The 19116-nt window shown below is 41.5% G+C and overlaps 1 protein-coding gene and 1 long non-coding RNA gene across 4 annotated transcripts; one reads left to right on the top strand and one right to left on the bottom strand.

The window, feature by feature from the left end:
- On the bottom strand, positions 1 to 2800 carry LOC143694298 (uncharacterized). 2 transcript variants are annotated; one of them, XR_013182673.1, is made up of 2 exons: positions 2723 to 2800; positions 1 to 294 (listed from the first exon to the last, which is right to left on the bottom strand). It is a non-coding gene; the product is annotated as an uncharacterized LOC143694298 (long non-coding RNA). The 2 variants fall into 2 exon arrangements; XR_013182672.1 differs by lacking the exon at positions 2723 to 2800 and adding an exon at positions 1681 to 2675.
- On the top strand, positions 2767 to 18744 carry FBXO3 (F-box protein 3). 2 transcript variants are annotated; one of them, XM_054634114.2, is made up of 12 exons: positions 2767 to 2892; positions 2997 to 3259; positions 8790 to 8879; positions 9325 to 9488; positions 11044 to 11158; positions 13135 to 13339; positions 13593 to 13638; positions 14724 to 14808; positions 15464 to 15586; positions 15980 to 16095; positions 16432 to 16622; positions 17687 to 18744. In XM_054634114.2, the coding sequence occupies exons 2-11, from the start codon at positions 3207 to 3209 to the stop codon at positions 16617 to 16619; spliced, it is 1185 nt and encodes a 394-aa protein (XP_054490089.2). In that variant the 5' UTR covers positions 2767 to 2892; positions 2997 to 3206; the 3' UTR covers positions 16620 to 16622; positions 17687 to 18744. The 2 variants fall into 2 exon arrangements, with proteins under 2 accessions (XP_054490089.2, XP_054490088.2); XM_054634113.2 differs by lacking the exons at positions 2767 to 2892; positions 2997 to 3259 and adding an exon at positions 6576 to 6903.
- Positions 18745 to 19116: the final 372 nt, after the last annotated feature.

The raw sequence follows: 19116 nt of genomic DNA, 5'->3' as shown, positions 1-19116 counted from the left end.
TCATTTTTTATAAGACCACCAAGTTTATTTAGTCCATGTAACTTCAGAAAGTTACATGGACTTAGCTCAGAAAGAGCTTAAGCTGAACTAGAAAGTGCCAGAAGAGCCTCCACTTGAGCAGCAGTATTGCTCTCCCCAAATAATTATACCAATCTGGTTGCTGGACTTTTCCAGAACAAATTCCCAATGCTTGCTCTCCGAGTCCAGGAGGAGAGAGAGCAGATTTCTCTTGGAATTAGTATAAGCAACACTTTACCTCATCTCCATTATGTTCCTTACAGTAAGGACTCTCTCCTGCAAAAACAAGAGAATAAAATGTTCCAAAAAACAACAGCAAAAAGGAAAGCAGAGCTGATTTAAAGTCGTAAGCAAAAAGCACAAAAATCTGAATATGACTTCATCACTGAGTCTCAAATGCGTCGTCCTTTCCGTGTTTCCGCTATCAGCAGTATTTTAAAAGGTGTATCATCCGTCAAGATTCCCCTTCTTTGTCCCCATTATTCAGTGCCATGGCAGGAAGATGAGAGCATTACCATCGATATCACTTTTTTAATTCCCTGCCCTTGAATAAGGGCAATAAGAGCCCTGCATAATAGAGTTTTCAGTGGAGAGAGTAAATGGGAATCTCTTGTTAATTCAATCCAGGATCCAGAAGCCATCTCTCCGTTCTCTTTTCTCAAGGTAATACTCTACCTCCAATTGTCATTATAGCCGAGAATGAAATTATTTGAATTCTGGACACATCAGCACAAAACCCAAGACTCCCTGCCAATTTCGTTGCCTGCTTGGAAGAGAACATCAGAGAGCATCACTCATTTATACGACTGACAGCCTGAGACTGTAAATTCAGAAAACAAGGAGGCCTCAGGTGCTGCACTTTAACAGGTCTTTCTGCTCCTGAATCACCCCCACCTCACACACAAGGTAACATTTTATCTCTGAAAGGCAAAGCTTTTAAGCATCTGCCAGAGCACACGCTCTGTACGACCTGAATGTGAATTGAAAATGAGACTATTAAGTTTATTAATTGGTATCAGTGACTTAAGGCTTTGAAGGAGATTCATGGCACTCGGGAAAATAATCTATAAAGATTTTTGTTGCCCTAAAAAGACAGTGCAGCATCAGCTTATTTCACTTGCAGCAGGTTCATCTCTTTTATGGAGCACATACTGCACTGGAGGCAAAGGGAAATTTAATGGAGACTGGAAAAAATTATCTATTCCTCTGTCCCACAACAACTTAAAAAAGCTTAAAAAGACAGAACTGAGAGATTGAGATACGCTATCACAAAACATTTAAGGCACTATAATTAAATTAAGATTCAGAAGTCTGTCAATGAGATGAAGATTAAACTGGCAGAAAGTTGAACCGTGTTTGAAGCAACTTGTTCCCTCCTGCTGAGGGTTGCTTTGTACCAGGCTAATGAGAAGGCACATCTCGGAAAGGTTCTAACAAAGCAGCAGATCACTGATGGTAATTAATCAATGTGGTTTGCAGGAGCATACACCATGTGCCATTTTCAAGTGCCTCACAAGCATTAATTAATGCATTATTGTACGTCTGGCTCCTGTTTTAAGCCACAAGCTCTGCCCCATAGCAGGCCGTGCATGACAATTTTTGATTTTTTAAAGATGGTTCAGTGAAGAGATGTTTCCTTTTTTAATGAAAAATTGAGTGCACCTTTTGCTTTTGAGTGCTCCATGACTGCCTCTTCTCTGTACCTGGCATATTCTGGTTACACGTACAGCTTGGCAGAAGGCAGCAAAGCCTGTAGCCAAGGGGGAATGGACTGCAAGAAGGTTGATTCCTGTGGAGGTGCTGGACTTGGAGGAGAGGCAACAAGGAATGTTGTAACAGGATGTGACTAGGGTGATGGAAAGCTGTTGCTTTGCAGTGTTGAGAGAGAAATAACTTTTGAAAGCTGTGACCCAAGAGAAATAGCTCCTTCTGTAGTCCACTAGCTCTGTACCAGCTATGTTTCATGCGATTCCTGAGATGATTCCTCTTCAGGGCTCTGACTTCTTGGGTTGGTTGGTAAAAATTCATAGGGTTTTTGTTTTCTCTCCTCAGATATCTCTCGCATCTCTTTTCAGACAACTTTACCAATGAGTTTCATAACTGCTCTGAACTGGTTTTGAGATTCAGAAGTGCTTTACTTATTTACTTATATTTTAAAGAAACACAATGAAAGTGACATTCTCCTTCAATAAGGCACATAGCCTTCATTCTGGCATCGTGACAGCTCTCCAAACCAGTGCTTATCATGTTGCTATCTCATTAAAAAGATCCAAGACCTGCAATTATCAACCTAGAGATGCTTTGCAACACCGGGAAACTCCTGGTGGGCTCTAAGATAAGGCCCCACCACATGGTGGCTGTGATTTTTGCAGCCCATGGCTGTGATGAGCGGTGATGCAGCCGCCCTGGAATTCCTGGAGCTGGCCCAGCAGCGAGCGTGACCCACCATGCAGGAGAAGCGTGCTGTCCAGCTGATAAGGGAGCGTGCATCAGCAAATGCGGCTTGTTTATCCCGTAAAAACCGCTCTGGAGGAGCGCAAGCAGAAAGAGGCCGGGTCTGCGCTGCACAGATAAGAGCTCTGACCAAAAGGACAACCAAAGGTCGCACCAGGCCTCCTGGAAACTCCCAAAGAGAAGCTTTCAGTGGGAATGGATGACTAAGGGAATTGCAAAGGGCTTCTGGAGGCTTTTATCTGTGTGTTACCTCTCCAAATGCAGCTCAGCACTTCAGTCATTTGTTGTTGCATGCTCTGATGAATGTGCTCTGGCTCGAGGAGTCAGTAGCCAAAAAACCCCACACTGTAGCCGTGACCGACTGCCTGCCTCATTAACAATCTCAGCTAATGACCTAAGAACAGCGTGTGCAGCTGAAAAGTGAGCTGCTATCTGGGTCATGCACATGTGGGGTTTTTTCAGGTCAGGAAAGGCTCAATAGCAGTTTTCTGCAGGGATGCCTCATTCTTCTCTATGTTCCTCAGGTAAAGGAAGATCTCCTGAGCTCCCACACAAAGCAAGCAGGGTCTTGGCACTTTCCATGGGATCATGAAATATTCCTGCAGCCCCTTTCAGTGGTCTTTCACACACCCCTTAGGTGATGAACCACATCATGGACTTGGAATCACACACAGTGAAACCACTGGAATTGTGTGAAAATAGAAGTGCTCCTGAGGCAAGAATTATGCCTTTCTATGCCATCCACGCTCTCTAAAGTAAATAAACTTTACTTTTTATACTTTCCCAGGTAATGCTTCCATTTGTAGTAGTATCTTTCATTTGATTTTTGTGAGAGGATTATATTAATTGAAAACCAACTTGGAGCTAAGCTAGGCTGTGAAAGAATAAAACTTGGCTATGGTTTGTGTCAACATGGAATCTTTGATCTGAAGAAAAAAAGAGCAGTCTATCAACATTGCTCTCCAAGTGGGATTCCAAGCTCTATAAACATACATTAATATTTCAAACCTGTTTTGGAGTTCAGAATCTGAGACAAAAAGATTTGCTAATAACCAAAGACAAGCCTGAAGCCACATTGATGCAGACTTTCTGATAACCTCAGGCAACTGATGCAGGCAAAAGCATCCATGTGGCAGATGGTCCAGAAGGATGAAAGCTGGGAGTAAACTCCAGTTGCTTTGTAAGCACCAGATGAAGTCCATTGGTTGATTTTTGGAGTTTCCCTTTGTAGGGAGATAGAATATAAGTAAATAAAGGTAGTATAGAAAGTAATCTTACCCCCTAAAAGAGCTGCAGCTGGGTTAATTATTAAAGATTAGAAGCAGGCCTGATTTTAACAGGCCACAGCTGTGGCCAATAATAAGAAGAATGTTATAAAAGAGTGGATTGGTTGGTTGAGGGGATCTGGAGTCACTTGGCTGCTGTGAGAAGAAGGAAGAGTCAGTGCTTGGAGGAGCTGCCTACGAGAAACATCAAGGAGGTAGGAAACTCTAGCAATATGGAACCTGTGCAATATAGTGACAACATCCCTCGACTTCATTTGACTGTGGAGCTGCCAAGGCTAATTTACCACTGTGTGAGGTTTGAGAGGAGTTTTGTTGTTTTGTCCTGGGTCTATGTGGCTGTAACAAGGCAGGGATTTTTTCAGCTGTTGTTTCATTGTGTCAGGAGGCAGCTTGAAGCTGTGCTCTGTCAGAGATCCCATTTGTTACTAAAATGTCCAACAAGCTCCCATGCGATACTTAATTCATTCACGTAGGTATTTCCCTGAAGTTCTGGCTCTGCTCCCTCCCTGTCATCTCTCACATCTCATCTGAGATTCACTCTTGTGAAGCCCGAAGATGCGATTTGTTATCAGTTCTTATGTAAATCCCCCTCTGTTCAAAGGCCTGCTGAACTGTCTTTATGTTTGTGTGGTTCACCAGAGTCACCACAGGATCTTGGTGCTCCCATTCTGAATTCTCCTACCCTGCTCCTTCTATGCTCTTTATTACAGTCACTCCTTGTGTTCTGGTTAATTTTACATGATTGGATTTCCAAGCCAAGGTCACTGCCTGGTTATTTCTGTGAAGCCCTGACCTTATTGCATCTTTGCTACAGCAAAGAACAAACCCAATAAGAACAGTATAATAACAACAAAAATTTTCTGGACCTCAGCTTCTTTCTTGCTATCAATTCCCCAAGCTGCCTCCTCCCCTCAAAGTCTCAGTTTTGCCCATGTATTATTGTCCATTTAGAGCAGTAAAAAGCTGATCTTGTGAAGAGGAGCCCATTCCCCAAAACCTTAGCACATTAGCTGAATTTCCAGAGACACTCAGCACCCAGTGAAGATCCCCAGTGTGTCGTTTCATTAGATTTTCAAGAAGTAAAAATAAACGAAGGATGCTAAAAGCCTCATCGTCTCTCACAGATGAAACACTGGACATGCAGAGCAATCTGAGCAGTTTCCAGCCTGATGAGTACCTCTGATCTATTTGGCCATTTGGGCTCCATGGCTGGTGATAATGGAAGGAAAATTAGGCTCTATTATTGAAATGGAAAAGAACTTTTATGTCTAGGTTGAGCTAGGAAAATTCCATGATAACTTACTGGTGTCATAGTTTCTGCAGCTGTCAGTTATTTGATGGAGGATGCAAAGGCTGCTGTTGGTAAAACATTGAAATATACAATTTCAAATGGGTTCATGTTGGCTTTTGGTTCTGTGGGTTTTGATTGATTGGTTGCTTGCTTTTTGTTTAGTTTTTTTTCCTTCAGTCTCAGCAACAGATATTTCTATTTTACTATGTTTTTGTTTAAATAATTGTTAGGACATCCATTGCCAGCCATTTCTGCACTTGAGGAGCCTCTAGCCTGACCAGAGGTGATAATCAATTTTTATAACTAATTCCTATAGATCCTCCACCTCTATCTTCGCCACTGCTTAAGCCCTTGAGCAACAGCTTGGCTCTATGCAAGTGCTAGAAGCAGAACTCTCCAGGCTTTTGGTAAAACCTGAAAGACATAAAGAATTATGGACCTTCTCTTGGCTCTGCATTATTAGATTTTCATGGGCCACAAACCCAAGGACAAACACAAGTAATATAATTTTATTAGTGTTTCAAATATACTTTTGCTATTGTGTTTTCTGCTCTACAGGAAACTTTACAATTATAGAAATTATAAAGGACAAAAATCTCCCCAACAGCTAGCAATAGTGCAGTCATAAAACAACCCCCATGTTCCTTTCCAGCTCTTATTTGAGCAGTGTTGCTAGGACAATGAATTATATCATTAAAATCCTACTGATATCTGAAAAAGAACAGAGAAAAGAAAATTATATCTAGCATAAAAAAATCATGCAGAAGAAATAACTCCTTCTTTCATATAAGAATATTTAACTCTCTAAAGGTGAGGGGCATTAAAAGAGTAGCGTCTATTGCTTGTGAATCTGTCATACATTGAGTGTTCTTTTCCTATAAAAATGTGATCCTGAACATGCAACATTGTTTTGTTTTGATGATATTCAACTCAGTAAGTTTATTTTCTCCGTCTTAGTTTTGCCCACTTATTATTGTCCATTTAGATCACTAAGAAGCTGATCTTGTGAAAAGCAGGCCATTCCCTGACCAAAACCCCTTGGCACATAAATTGAATTTCAGGAGAGCCAGGGCTGAGTTCTGAGGGCCAAATTCTCAATTCTAAGGATTGAGTTCCGAGAGTCGAGTTTTGAGTTCTGAGGACTGACAGCTGCGCTCTGGTTTGGAGTTCTGAGGGCTGAATTCAGAATTTTGAGGGCTGAGTTCTTGAGGGCTAATTTGGGAGTTCTGAGGGCTGAATTCAGAATTTTGAGGGCTAATTTGGGAGTTCTGAGGATTGATTTAGGAGTTCTGAGGGCTGAGTTCTTGAGGGCTAATTTGGGAGTTCTGAGGGCTGAATTCAGAATTTTGAGGGCTAATTTGGGAGTTCTGAGGATTGATTTGGGAGTTCTGAGGGCTGAATTCTGAATCTTGAGGGCTGAGTTCTTGAGGGCTGATTTAGGAGTTCTGAAGGCTGAATTCAGTGTTTTGAGGGCTGAGTTCCGAGGGCAGATTTGGCACTTCTGAGGGCTCATTTGGCCCTTCTGAGGGCAGATTTGGGAGCTCCGCGGGCTCATTTGGCCCTTCTGAGGGCAGATTTGGGAGCTCCGAGGGCTCATTTGGCACTTCTGAGGGCAGATTTGGGAGCTCCGAGGGCGGATATGCCAGCCCCGAGGACGCTACGGAGCCGCCGCCCCCGGGAGGCGCTGCTCGGGCGGCGCGGAGAGCGGCGTGATGGGCGGCGCGTCCGTGGGACGTCTCGCAAGATGGCGGCGCCCCCGGACATGGAGCTCTCCCCGAGCCTGAGCCTGGAGCTGCTCCCCACCGACCCGCTGCTGCTCATCCTCAGCTTCCTCGACTACCGGGATCTGGTGAGGTACGGGCGGCCCGGGAGCATGGCAGGGGCGCGGCGGGCGGAGCCCTCCCCGGGCTGTGCGGGGAAAGGCTTGCCTGCCTCCGGAGGAAGCGCTGAGGGGAGGACACGGTCTGAGTACTTTTCCCTTCCAGCAGCACCGGGCTTTCCCCTCTTTTACCGTCATCTTTCTAACAAAATGAAATCTTCCCTCTTACTGAGAAGATGGTGAGGCCCTGGCACAGGTTGCCCAGAGAAGCTGTGGCTGCCCCATGCCTGGAAGCGTCCAAGGCCAGGCTGGACGGGGTTTGGAGCAGCCCGGGCTAGTGGAAGGTGTCGCTGCCTATGGTAGGAGAACGCATTGATCTTCAAGGTCCCTTCCAACCCAAACCATTCAATGAATCTGTTTCTCTCTCCCCCGTTATGTATTTGTACCTAAAGGAAGCAGTAAGTAAATTTGTGGAATCAGTATTTCCCCGAAGGTTGTGTTTCAACGGGCCAACAAAGGGTGTTCTTGCTGCTAGTAAATGTATTCCACTGTTTGAGGAAAACCAAACGAAATGGAATAGGGTGACTTTTTAAGGGGGAAAAAACAACTTGGATGAAAGTGGCAGGTGCTTCTTGGGCTGAAGGGTTATGAATCATAGAGTGAAGATGAGAGTGTGGTTTTGGGTAAAACCTCAGCAGTCAAGTGCAAGGTTTGGCAGTGATTGAAACCACAGTGTTTAATCAAAGAGAGAGGAATAAGCATAAGAAGAAAATGGAGTATTACCAGAAATTTGGGGGTTTTGGTTTTTTATTACCCCTAATAAATAATAGTCAAGAATGATAAGGATATCAGGGAGAATTCTTTTAGGATATCAGCGAAAAAGACATCAAGCATAAGCAAAAGTGATAACAGTTGTTATGGTGGCCCTTAGATATTTGATCATGTGCCAACTTTTACATTGTTAGTGTAATTAGTGAGAATGGCTTGCATTTCTCTTTTATCATGTTTGAAGCCACATGTTCCTGTGGTGCTGTGGTGACTTACTCCCTTCCAGAAATGACAGGCTTGATTGATAAACACCAGTACAATAGATTTCTGCAAGGGCTTTTTTCCATGGGGATATTTCAGTTCACCACCTCCTAAAAATATAAAAAATCCCCATGTCATAAATTTTTTGCACAGCCAGATGTCCAGGTGTGAATTGAGTTTGTTTGTGAGGATGTGGATGGAAGGGCTGATGTCAGGGAATATGGGAGAATCACTTTGAGGTTGATTTTGAGATACTAATACAATTCTAGTTTAAACAGTTTATAAAACCCCCAAAAGCAATAACTGGAACCTTGTTTGGTGCCCTCATTTGGTGTTAATCACAGTCTTTGAAACACACATGTGGCACTGTAGAACAAGCTACCAGAGAAAGTGATGTTGCCACATTTGAACTGATGGTGTCTTTTGGAGACTTTCTTCAAAGTGTGTTATTTAAACAATTTAAAGAGGAAAGTAAGTTTGTAATACTCAAACTGGGTGGTTTCTGTAGCTTACTGTGGAAAAGATGAGGCAGAGCCTGACCATCCAGATAAAAAGGGATTTAAATCATAGCATCCTGTGCTACTGGAATGCTTTCCACTGGTGGAGTGGAGTCATGCTGGAATCTTTCAGGCACTGTTTACTCTGGTGTAGGTCTGCAGGGTGACCTGCTTTACAAAAGTACTTAATTGCTGCCAGTTCTTTAAGTGTGTGGAAAAGTAGTTCATGACTTACACAACTGTGATGAAGAGCTCTAACCATTGTAAGCACAGCTCTAAAAGGACAGCCAAATAATTTTCAAACTCTGCATTTTTTTATGAGAATGTGATGTGTGATACAGCATTTCTGCCTGTTTGTTTTGCTGCAGTCACATTTAATGATTTTATGTTTATAGTTGCTGCTATTTGAATAGAAGATTAAATCAGCTATCAAGCCATGACCCACTGTGGAAAAGACACTGCAAAAAATACTGGCTCATTTCAGAGTAAGTGGGATTGTTTTAAGCTTTTTTTCCTATGAAAATGAATTTCTAAAAGATATTGTTCAGCCGATTTTCAGTCCATCTTACATCCAGCTCATACTCTCAGCTTCTCCATAGCTGAGAAAAGCTGAGTAATGAAGGATGTGAATTAGCTTTTCACCAGCTCTAAGGTTCACTACCAGACAGAGCTCTGTTCAGAAGGCACTCTGTGTGAGGGAGTATTGTTTCTAAATTTTCCCCTAAGTAGCCCAAATGTTTCCTAATTCTGTTCCAACTTGCTGTTGAATAGATGCTGGAATTAATTGAGTTTGTGTAGCTTCACATGGCACAGAGTGTTCCTGGGTTAATGTTATGCATCCCGTTCCTGCCAAATAACAAATACCAACTCCTTGGGTTTAGAAGTCTTTTCAAGCTGCCATTTGAACACATTTTCTCCATGTGCCCTTAGGGAGGAAAAAAGCAGACGGAATCAGAGCTGGAGAGCCATCTTCATCAGCACCTACTCTGATTTAGGAAGGTACATCCACTACTATGCCACGCTGAAGAAAGCCTGGGATGACCTGGAGCAGTACCTGGGGCAGTGGTGTCCGCGCATGATCAGCTCTTTGAAAGGTACCTGGCACACCTGGGAGTAGCTTGGTTCACCCAGCCTAATAACCCCTGTTATGAGGCCTCATGCTGCTTTCATGAAAGGTGTGTGCTTTAATTAGCAGTCCTGAAAGTCAAGTAGATGTGCTCTCCCTTCCTTACAAACACAGGCAAGAGTCCTTGGCCAGTTCCTACTGATCCAAGGATTCTCTGAAGTCAAGGTGATTTTTTTTCTAGGGACTGCTCTGTCTTGATCATACTTTTAGGTTGCTATGACCTATTGTTTGTTATTTTTTTAGTGTAGTAACTCCTTTGCTTTGAGGACCTGCTTGTGGGATTTTATTTGTAAAGTTTTCATAAGACTCATTAAAACACTGTCACATGAAAGCAGACATTCTAATCTGAAGCCAAACAAAAAGAATGTTGTTGAGTTTTATTTTATTTTTTTCTGTAGGTCTTACAGTGGTCCAGACGTGGAACATTAATTTTTCCCTTTTTTTTACTCTCCTCCTAGATTCTGTTTTCAGTTTCTATTTTAATCCTTGAAGTACTTCCAGTGTTCTAGGTCATAAATCACAGCTACACTGAGTTTTGGCTTTTCTCATATAGGGGACTAAAAAATTTTTACATTTTCAGCTGCATTTCAGTGTTCTGTATGAAGCTGACTTTTAAACCATGATGTCTAATTTAACCGGATCTGTGAAATTAAGAGACAAATGATCTCTTAAGAGACAATGTTAAGAGACAGATAATCTCCTTCCCATTTAAATTTTGCATTTTCTTGGTTTACTTGGACAGTGCTGGATCCTTATGTTTTTCTTAGTACTTTTCAAGACAGAATGTGAAGCTTTTATTTATATACAGAAAGACAAAAACAAATTTCAAATTACCAATTGCCACTCTTACATAGCGATGGCAGGTTTTAGATAAAATTTAGGCCTTTTTCATGCCATTTGTAAGGGATACTGTTTCAATGAATTGTTAATTTATGTCCTGTTAATGAAACAGGTAATGAGTATGAAAAGGGCTTTAAGAAAATGGATTGGAACAGACCAATTTTTACTGGAAGTGAGGGTGTTGGAGTGCTGCTGAAGTGCATGTGGAAATGTAAGAATAGTTCTTCTCCACCCCTTTGTGTTATTGACTTGAAAATCCCCCTTTTACAACCTATTTATTGCTTCAGATTCCAGGTGAATGGGGGCAGCCAGCATTTCTGTGTCACTGATGGAACTGGAAACTGAAAGAACCAACCCTTAGGGTGATGAAAGAGTAAAATCAATAGAGATTGAGAGCTGTAACTGGGACTCAGTTGTGGCAGTGTTGTGGGGGAAAGGTTCCTTCCATTTTATAAACATTTGCTGCTTTCAGGCCTGTGGAGGTTGCACTGGACTGAGATTGGGGCTGTATTAAATAATCAATTAGTCATCATTTTCCTCTCACATTTGTGATACTCATTGTGTGCCACCCAGCATACAGTGGAGCCGCCAGATTCTGACTTGAGTCCGTGCTGGTTGGATGAGGGCATTTACAGATTCCATGCTTTGTGTTTGAAATACCTGCAGCATTCTTTCTTTTCCAGAGAGTGTGAGGGAGGAAGATCTGGATGCTGTGGAAGCACAAATCCGCTGCAAGCTCCCCGATGACTATCGGTGTTCGTTCCGTATCCATAATGGGCAGAAGTTGGTTGTTCCAGGGTAAGGACTGAAAGCTACTTACCAAGTACTAGTTCCTTTTGTGTTTCTTAGACACTTATTAAAAGGTGAAGTGTCCCCAGAACAGGATAAATGAAGCATTTAAATGTATTGTGACTGAGTCACCGCTTAAGTGACACTTCCAAAATTGGCTGTCTTCTAATCTTGGAAGTAATTGGAAGCCCAAGGTGGTTTTCTAATTGCTCAAATTATTTTTACACTTCCCCTTTTCCTAATGAGAACCCTTGTCAGTTTTTTGCAACAACTCTAAACTTCCAGCTGTTAGACTTTTAATCATAGCACTGCAAGTTGCTCCCCTGAAGTTTGGCTTTGTATTACAGAAGTAAATTAGCCCCTTGCACTCTTTAAGCTTCATTCTTTAGTAATTCTTTTATTCTTTAAAATGGTTAGGGAATGACTTAAAACCAATTAGTCATATTAAGGTAGAATCAAATTTTCAGTTCTGCAAATTGGGTTTCCTCTGTAGAAAATGTTTATATTTTATGCAGTTTCTGCAGTGGAAAACTCCCTTTTACGTTAGGGTTAGAAGGCTGATGACCAAAGCTTCTGGTATTTCTGCTGTAGAAAAATTAGGTGTTTGAAGCACCTGATGAAGTGCTGCAAACAGAAGCAAAAGATGGAAAACTACAGCAAATCTTTGCAATGTCTGTAGGGAGGAGTGCACTTATATTGCTCTGCCAAAACCTTCACTCATAAAGAAGGTGTAGCTTTCTCCAATTTGAGTGTTTTATGTGTGGAAGGGATTCAAGAAACTCTTTTATGAAACCATAAGGATGATTTCTAGTTCTGTTTTCTAGGAGAGACTTCAACAATTTTTAAGAGAGGAGATAGGTGCCCTAGTTCTGTAGATTTCAAATGGTGTTCTGCAGCCATTTGCATCCTCTCTTCCCACTGTTTCACTCCCAAAAAGCCTCTACTGTAATGATGTGGCTATGGAGGGGCTGCTGGAGCAGACACAAAGCTCTGGGGAAGTCTTCCAGCTTGGAGAAAGGTTTCCACGGAAGGTGTGGTCCCATGGGGGATGAATACTGGGAAGATCAGGGGTAGGCAGTGGAAGTTTGTGCAGCAGGTTGTTAGATCAGAAACTATGTGGGACTTGTCCTTGTTAGGTGCTTCAGGTTTCTGTGTTGGCATGTTGGCACAGCTTCTGTAGAAGGTGCTAATTCCAGGCCAGACTTCCTAAGGAGAAAGAGGAATGGAACCTGTTGCCCAGGATGGGACAGCTTTTAGCATGCTGACATGTGGCAGCTTGCACCTGAATCACTGCTTTCATAACAGCATCTGCTCAGCATCTGCAGGAATTTGCATCTCATTTGCCTTTCCCTGGTGTTCCCAGCTGGGAGTGTGGGTGTGGAGTGTACACTCAGGTTTGGGTGATGCTTCCACAAAGCCAGGGTGATGTGAACTAATAACCTGGTGCAGCATGTGGATGTTCAACTTGGATTTCTGTGATGGTGTTCACAGGGCTCCCAGGATGAGGGAGGAGATGAGAATGTTGACTCCATGTTTCAGAAGGCTTGATTTATTTTTTTATTATATATATTACATTAAAACTATACTAAAAGAACAGAAGAAAGGATTTCATCAGAAGACCAGCTAAGAATAGAAAAGGAACGATCACAAAGGCTGTCTGTGTGACTGACTGAGACAGTCTGGACAGCTGGACTGTGATTGACCATTAATTAGAAACAACCACATGAGACCAATCACAGATCCACCTGTTGCATTCCACAGCAGAAGATAATCATTGTTTACATTTTGTTCCTGAGGCCTCTCAGCTTCTCCAGAGGAAAAAAATCCTAAGGATAGGATTTTTCAGGAAATATCATGGCTACAGATTTCAGCTCAGTCTCATATGCATCTAGAGCATTGAAAGAAGCAGTTTCCAGAAGATGACCAGCCAGCTTTGCCTTGTGAGTGATGTCTCCTGTTGGTGTTCCCTGTTTTTGTTGTTCCAGGCTGATGGGCAGCATGGCCCTGTCCAACCACTACCGCTCCGAGGACCTGCTGGACATCGACACAGCGGCCGGGGGCTTCCAGCAGAGGCTGGGGCTCAAGCAGTGCCTGCCCCTGACCTTCTGCATCCACACTGGCCTCAGTCAGTACATGGCCCTGGAGAGTGTGGAGGGACGCAATAAATACGAGATCTTCTACCAGTGTCCAGTAAGGAAGATGTGTTTGTGTTCCCACAGGACTTCTGTGCTGATTGGTAGTGCAGGAGCCTTGGTGGGAAGTTGAAGCTGTAAATTCTGTGGTCATGGGAGCACTGTGAGTTTGACATGTCTGAGGATCTGACTGGGACTACAGTGATGTGTCAAGGCTTCAGGTTTAGTGAATGTAGGGAAAGTGTTATTTAAATTGTAACCTTGAAAGTTCAATGCTCTCTAATATATCCTTAAACTTCTTTCCCTTTCAGGAGCAAATGGCTCGCAATCCATCTACTATTGTTATGTTCATTACAGGTAACACTTCTGATTAAATATTCAAAATAAACTAGTCACTGTGGGATCATCCAACATATTTAGAAATGTTCCACTTGGCTTAATCTTGGTTTACCATGGGTGGAGGGGAAATTCCATGCACAGCATTTCTCTTAGCATTTTAAAGGTGGCAGGTAAATAGATCCACTTCCTCCATTCAGAGCTTTATACAAGGTTTACTTGATACACAGTATACTTTATACAAGGTTTGCATTTTGTGGATTAGTGACAGAAAGGAGGATAATAAACTTGGAGTCCCTTAGCATTCCAAAAGATCAAAGGACAGCACACACAGCTCATGCTCTAAGGAAGAAGTGGTAAGTACACTTAATCTAACAGGAGTGGGAGTACTTGATAACACACCAGGGAAGGCAAGGATAATAATTTCTTGGTAGCTCAGCCTCAATCCAGTTTTGAATCACTAATATTGACAAACAGTTGAACTCTCTACTTTTCTATTGAACTCCATATTGCAATGCTTGGAAGATTTATGGCTGAGAAATTCTTGTGCAGAGAGCTGGCCTGTAAAACTCTCTTCTTTGAGAATTAAATGTGACAGCTTGAGAGTGTGCTTAGCAATCAAGCTGTTCCATAATAATGGCTGTGGGTGTGTGGAAAGCTGCTCTCAGACAATGGCTGCAAGTGTACAAAATCCCACAATGACATACAGCCTTAGTCTTCTGAGGTTGTAGAGGAGTGCAGAGTGTGTCTCTGATTTATCTCTCTTCTAAAGGAGAAGAAATGCTGCAGTATTCCTTAGAAGGTTTCCATATGGAATCCAAGTGATAAGACCCTGATTATAGTGTTAAATACTTAGCTAAGAGATTCTTTGTTGGCTGTGTCATTTCTGGAGGGTGCACCCAGAACTCTTTAGTTTTTAATTGGTTTCTCCTAATGATCCTTGTTGGTAGAATGATCTGGAATATTGACTGACTCATCTCAATAAGCCTGAGAGTTTTTAATGAAAATAATCAAAGCTTTAAACTTTTTCCTTGAAGTATTCACTGTAATGTGCTTAGTGGTAAATCTGCCCATCCTTAGGAATGCTTTCCTTCCTTGCCATCTAGGTACATCTTACTTGGAATGGTTTACATCTTATGTAAACAAAGTTGTCACTGGAGGTTATCCTATCATCAGAGACCAGATTTTCAGGTATTGTGACTGGGATTTGTAACCAGTGCCAGGTTTTGGTGCTGCTTCTCTGCATGCTTACCTCTCCCCAAGTAGTTTGGGGTATGTGATACAAAAACTGGTGGTGGGGAGAGGTGAAAGCCCATGAAAATACTGAAAATAAACATGTAAACCAGAATGCTTAAAGCTACTTTATTTTTTCAACCAGAATCTTCAGAGCTTGTACCTTTGCATTAATGGGACCAGAATTTTGCATTATAAGTTATCTGAAGTTTAGCAAACAACATGATATTTATTCTGTGTGCCATGAGTGTGATTTTGCTGCAGGACTGTTCAGAGTTACTAAAAAACCAAATATTTCAGCTAATTGGTCTCTTGAATATGTAAATAAGCAGGACTTGTTCTGGTGTTTGAATCTTCATGCACTTGCAATTTCTTTTAAATACAATCCAGAACCTTGATTCTGTCAAACTGGGATGCTGTAGAACCAAGTCCTTGGATCTGTAAATAAACTTGCTGCTAGAGTTTCTAGGTTGTTTTCTTTTTATAATGACACATGCCTATTTAAACAAGTGTTTTTATTAATATTTATTATTAATAATTAACCACTTTGTGTTTAGTTTTCTGTATTGAATGTGCAGAGCTGTCTGCAGAGTTAATGCTCTCCTCTCTGCAGGTATGTGCATGATAAAGATTGTGTTGCTACCACAGAAGATATCACTGTGTCTGTGTCCACCTCTTTTCTACCTGAACTCAGTTCTGTACATCCACCACATTATTTCTTCACTTACAGAATCAGGTAAAAATAACTGAATTAATTCTTACAATGCAGGATAGACCTGTGGGATGTTCAAAATAAATTTATGCACAGCATTCAGAAATGTTCTGAAATGAACAGGAGGTGCACAGCATGCTGTACTCTTTAATAAAATAATCCTGATCATTACTTGATCAGATACACAAAGTTTCAGTCAAATTGGTAATTGCTAAAATACAGTGATGGGTAGGGGAAAGCAGTTACAAGCAGCTCTTGTGATTTAGAAAAGGGTAAAGGATAGTGAAGCATGGAGATGGATCCTACCAACTGATTTGGGCTACTTTAGTGGGTGTTTTCTTTTCCCAGTCTGCTTGGTGATCCCAAGGGCACTAAAACATTTCTTGAAAGGATTGTGTTATGTTCTTTGGCTTCTAGAATTGAAATGTCCAAAGATGCCCTTCCTGAGAATGCCTGTCAGCTGGAGAGTCGATACTGGAGAATAACAAATGCCAAAGGTGATGTGGAAGAAGTCCAAGGTCCTGGAGTAGTTGGTAGGTGAAAAATTACTGGAGAGAGTATTTAATGTTCCTGTTATTAAAATTCTGTTATTGCTTGTTTGTTGGGTTGTGGGCTTTGTATCAAAATCAGAGAAAAAGATGTGTCCCTCTGTTTTGGCTTTCAAGTTGGTAAGGGGTATCTGAACATCCTGCTGCTTAACACCTCTCCAGTTTTTTTATAATACCAATAATTGCTGAGCATTAATTTATGCATCCACTAGAATACCAAGTGATCTGCCTGAGTCTGTTGTAGAGTGCAAGTCTTTAGCAACTGCTAAATGGTAGCTCTCCATCAGTCCTTACTATTGTGATGTGATATTTTACCCACAGGAGAGTTCCCAGTTATCAGCCCAGGGAAAGTCTACGAGTACACCAGCTGTACCACATTTACCACAACCTCTGGATACATGGAGGGCTACTACACCTTCCACTGCCTCTACAACAAGGACAGATTCTTTAATGTCACAATCCCTAGGTTTCATATGGTGTGTCCAGCATTCAAGGTGTCCACAGCATGAATGGTAAGCAGAGGGGCAGTTGGCTAAAACAAACCCCAAAATTGCAAAAACTACAAAAATCTCAGTGCTGAGTAGTGTTTGTATTGCTGATTCCATACAAAACATTCCCCACGATTCAGAGCTCCTCACTGGTGCCTGCAGGCATGGCATTGCATGAACTGCTTGGGTTTCAGAGCTCCCTCCTTGGTGGGAGAACTCTCATTAATTATAGCCATAATAATGTAGCTCTCTATTCAGACATGCTCTAGTTAATGACAGTTTAAAAACTGTAGAGCCTGTGATGTGCATTAGTTCTTGCTGAAAGTGCATTTCATGAAGTCACTTAATGACTTTGCAAATCACCAAGATACTTCACTTGCTGTTAATTATAATGTAGTTTTAGTTTGGAGATTGTGGGTTAATTATATAATTTCTCCCTTTTCTTTGACACATTTAGAGAAGAGCTCTTGATTTATTTTGTCCCCAGTATTAGTGCAAGCACTGAGGAGCTGTGAGCTTTCCTCAGGAGCAGGCAGCTGCTTGCACACTGTGACAGGTTTATCCCAGCATTTCAGACACTCATTCCCAGTGCCTCTAAGAGTAGGTGCCAGCAGATGTCGTGCTTCTAACAGAAAATGATATCTCTTAACTCTTGCTCACATTTTTGGAAATTGTTACTGCCTTCCTAACTTCTTTCCCTTCAGCTGATTGGAAAAGTAATTTGCTTTTCTCTGTTGCTCCACTCCTATTTTAAAAGTAGTAATGACCCTTTTCTTTTTAAGATACTTTAGTAAAAGACAGCCTAAACCACCAAGAAAATGTGTACAGCTGAGCTACTGAACTGTGGCTTTACATAATTTAGGTATGGAATATTGAAACCCAGTGGATCCTTAGGGAGTGAAAGGTCAAGTAGTTTGGCAAAATTTCCTCTGTTGCAAATTAACCTTGGTTTAGGACATAGATCACAATGTCTGCTTCAGCTAATGGGTGTGATAATGCAGCCCAGATTTTTCTAGGCAATTGTTAGTGCTTTCTTAAAATTACTGGAAGGGAAGAATTGATTTAAACCTGGGTGTGTTTTGTATTAGGCAGCAAATCCCAGTGAATCTGCAGTGGATGAAGATGAAGATTCCACAGGCATTGATGACTCCTGAGATCCACGAACAGTGTTGGACATTCCTGCACCCTCTGGATGCTGTATTGGGATTTTTGCCCAAACAGTTTGCATAAGCTGAACTCTTCAGGGCTAGTGCATAGGAATATTTCTGACTGTTGTAAATGAACTCTGTTGCACATCAGGGCAACTAGCATGAATGTTGGTGCCAGTTCTCATATTCATTAAGAGTATAACTTCTATTTCCTTGGTTTGGAAGTGGGGAAAGAGGGAGGAAAACTGAGGGAGGGAGAGGAAGAGGAAGGTGTTTGGGCTTTGTTTACTTTTTTCTGAAGTGTGAAACAGCTTGATATTCCAAGGTACTCATATCTCACATCTTTAAAGTATTGCCTACTTATGATCATACTGCAAATATGGTGTAGGGATTTGATTTTCTACAAAGCATTAGAAGGGTGTATCCTGTTGTCCTTTCTCGTGAGTTTCTGCTCTGGATAACTGCTGCTAAGAATGAAACCTGCAGTTTGGTCTGAATATCCCATTTGGGTGAGATTAGGTGCTGTTATGCTTTTTTTTTTATTAACATAGTAATAGCAAAAACTTCTGGTCATCAAAATGTATAAATTAGGAGTGAAACTGGCCTTATTTATAGACAATCTATTTGTCAGTTGGATTTTATGCTAAGTGACTCTGACTGGAGAATGCCTCTGGGAATGTAGTGTCCATGCATAATCTGCCACTCGTTAAGTAAGGAATTTCTCAATGACTACAGAGTATGGATTTGTAAATATATTTTGAGGTTTTTTTCTGTTACATGATGTTTGCTGTTGTCATAGGTGACAAATTTATGTTATGTATCATGTTTTCCTGAGCCCTGGATGAATTTTTGTAACTGAATAAAAAAAAGAAAAAATAAATAGGAGGCTGGCAGAACAGCAGATGGCTAGAAGATTTATATTTAAATAAGCAACTGTTTGCTTTATCTTTTTTTTGTTTCTGTTGTCATTAATAAACAACTGCCTCTTTTGTTCTCAAGTGCTATGTGGGACTGTTTTTGCCAAGACTTGAGCAATAATTTTGTGATCAGCACTGGTGTAGTCAGTCCTTTCTTTTGACAGCCAGATATTGTAGGTTTTATGAGGTAGACTGACTGGTATATTGTGGTTCCAACTCAAATTTTCTATTATTGACTAATTTCCAGATTTCACCTTTTTTTGCAAGTCCAGGTATTGGATTCTTTGTGTGCTCACAGCATTTTCCACAGTGGCACAAGGTGGAAAAACAAATACTGAGTCTGATCCCTACAGCAAGAGTCATTAGGTAGTACATCTCCAAAAACAAAACCAGCTTGTGCTGTCCCTCACAACACTGAATTGCTGGAATGCTTCCAAAACACGAGGATTTTTG

Source organism: Agelaius phoeniceus, chromosome 6 (genome assembly GCF_051311805.1).
Source record: "Agelaius phoeniceus isolate bAgePho1 chromosome 6, bAgePho1.hap1, whole genome shotgun sequence".
Lineage (NCBI taxonomy): Eukaryota > Metazoa > Chordata > Aves > Passeriformes > Icteridae > Agelaius > Agelaius phoeniceus.
The sequence above is the reverse complement of the archived record's forward strand: the minus strand, read 5'-3'. Positions and strand labels throughout refer to the sequence as shown.

Coding starts and splice junctions, on each gene's coding strand:
- FBXO3 (XM_054634113.2), top strand. CDS start 6,689: ATGCCAGCCCCGAGGACGCTACGGAGCCGCCGCCCCCGGGAGGCGCTG. Junction 15,587..15,979: donor TTCTTCACTTACAGAATCAG/GTAAAAATAACT, acceptor TTTGGCTTCTAG/AATTGAAATGTCCAAAGATG. Junction 16,096..16,431: donor CCAAGGTCCTGGAGTAGTTG/GTAGGTGAAAAA, acceptor TTTTACCCACAG/GAGAGTTCCCAGTTATCAGC.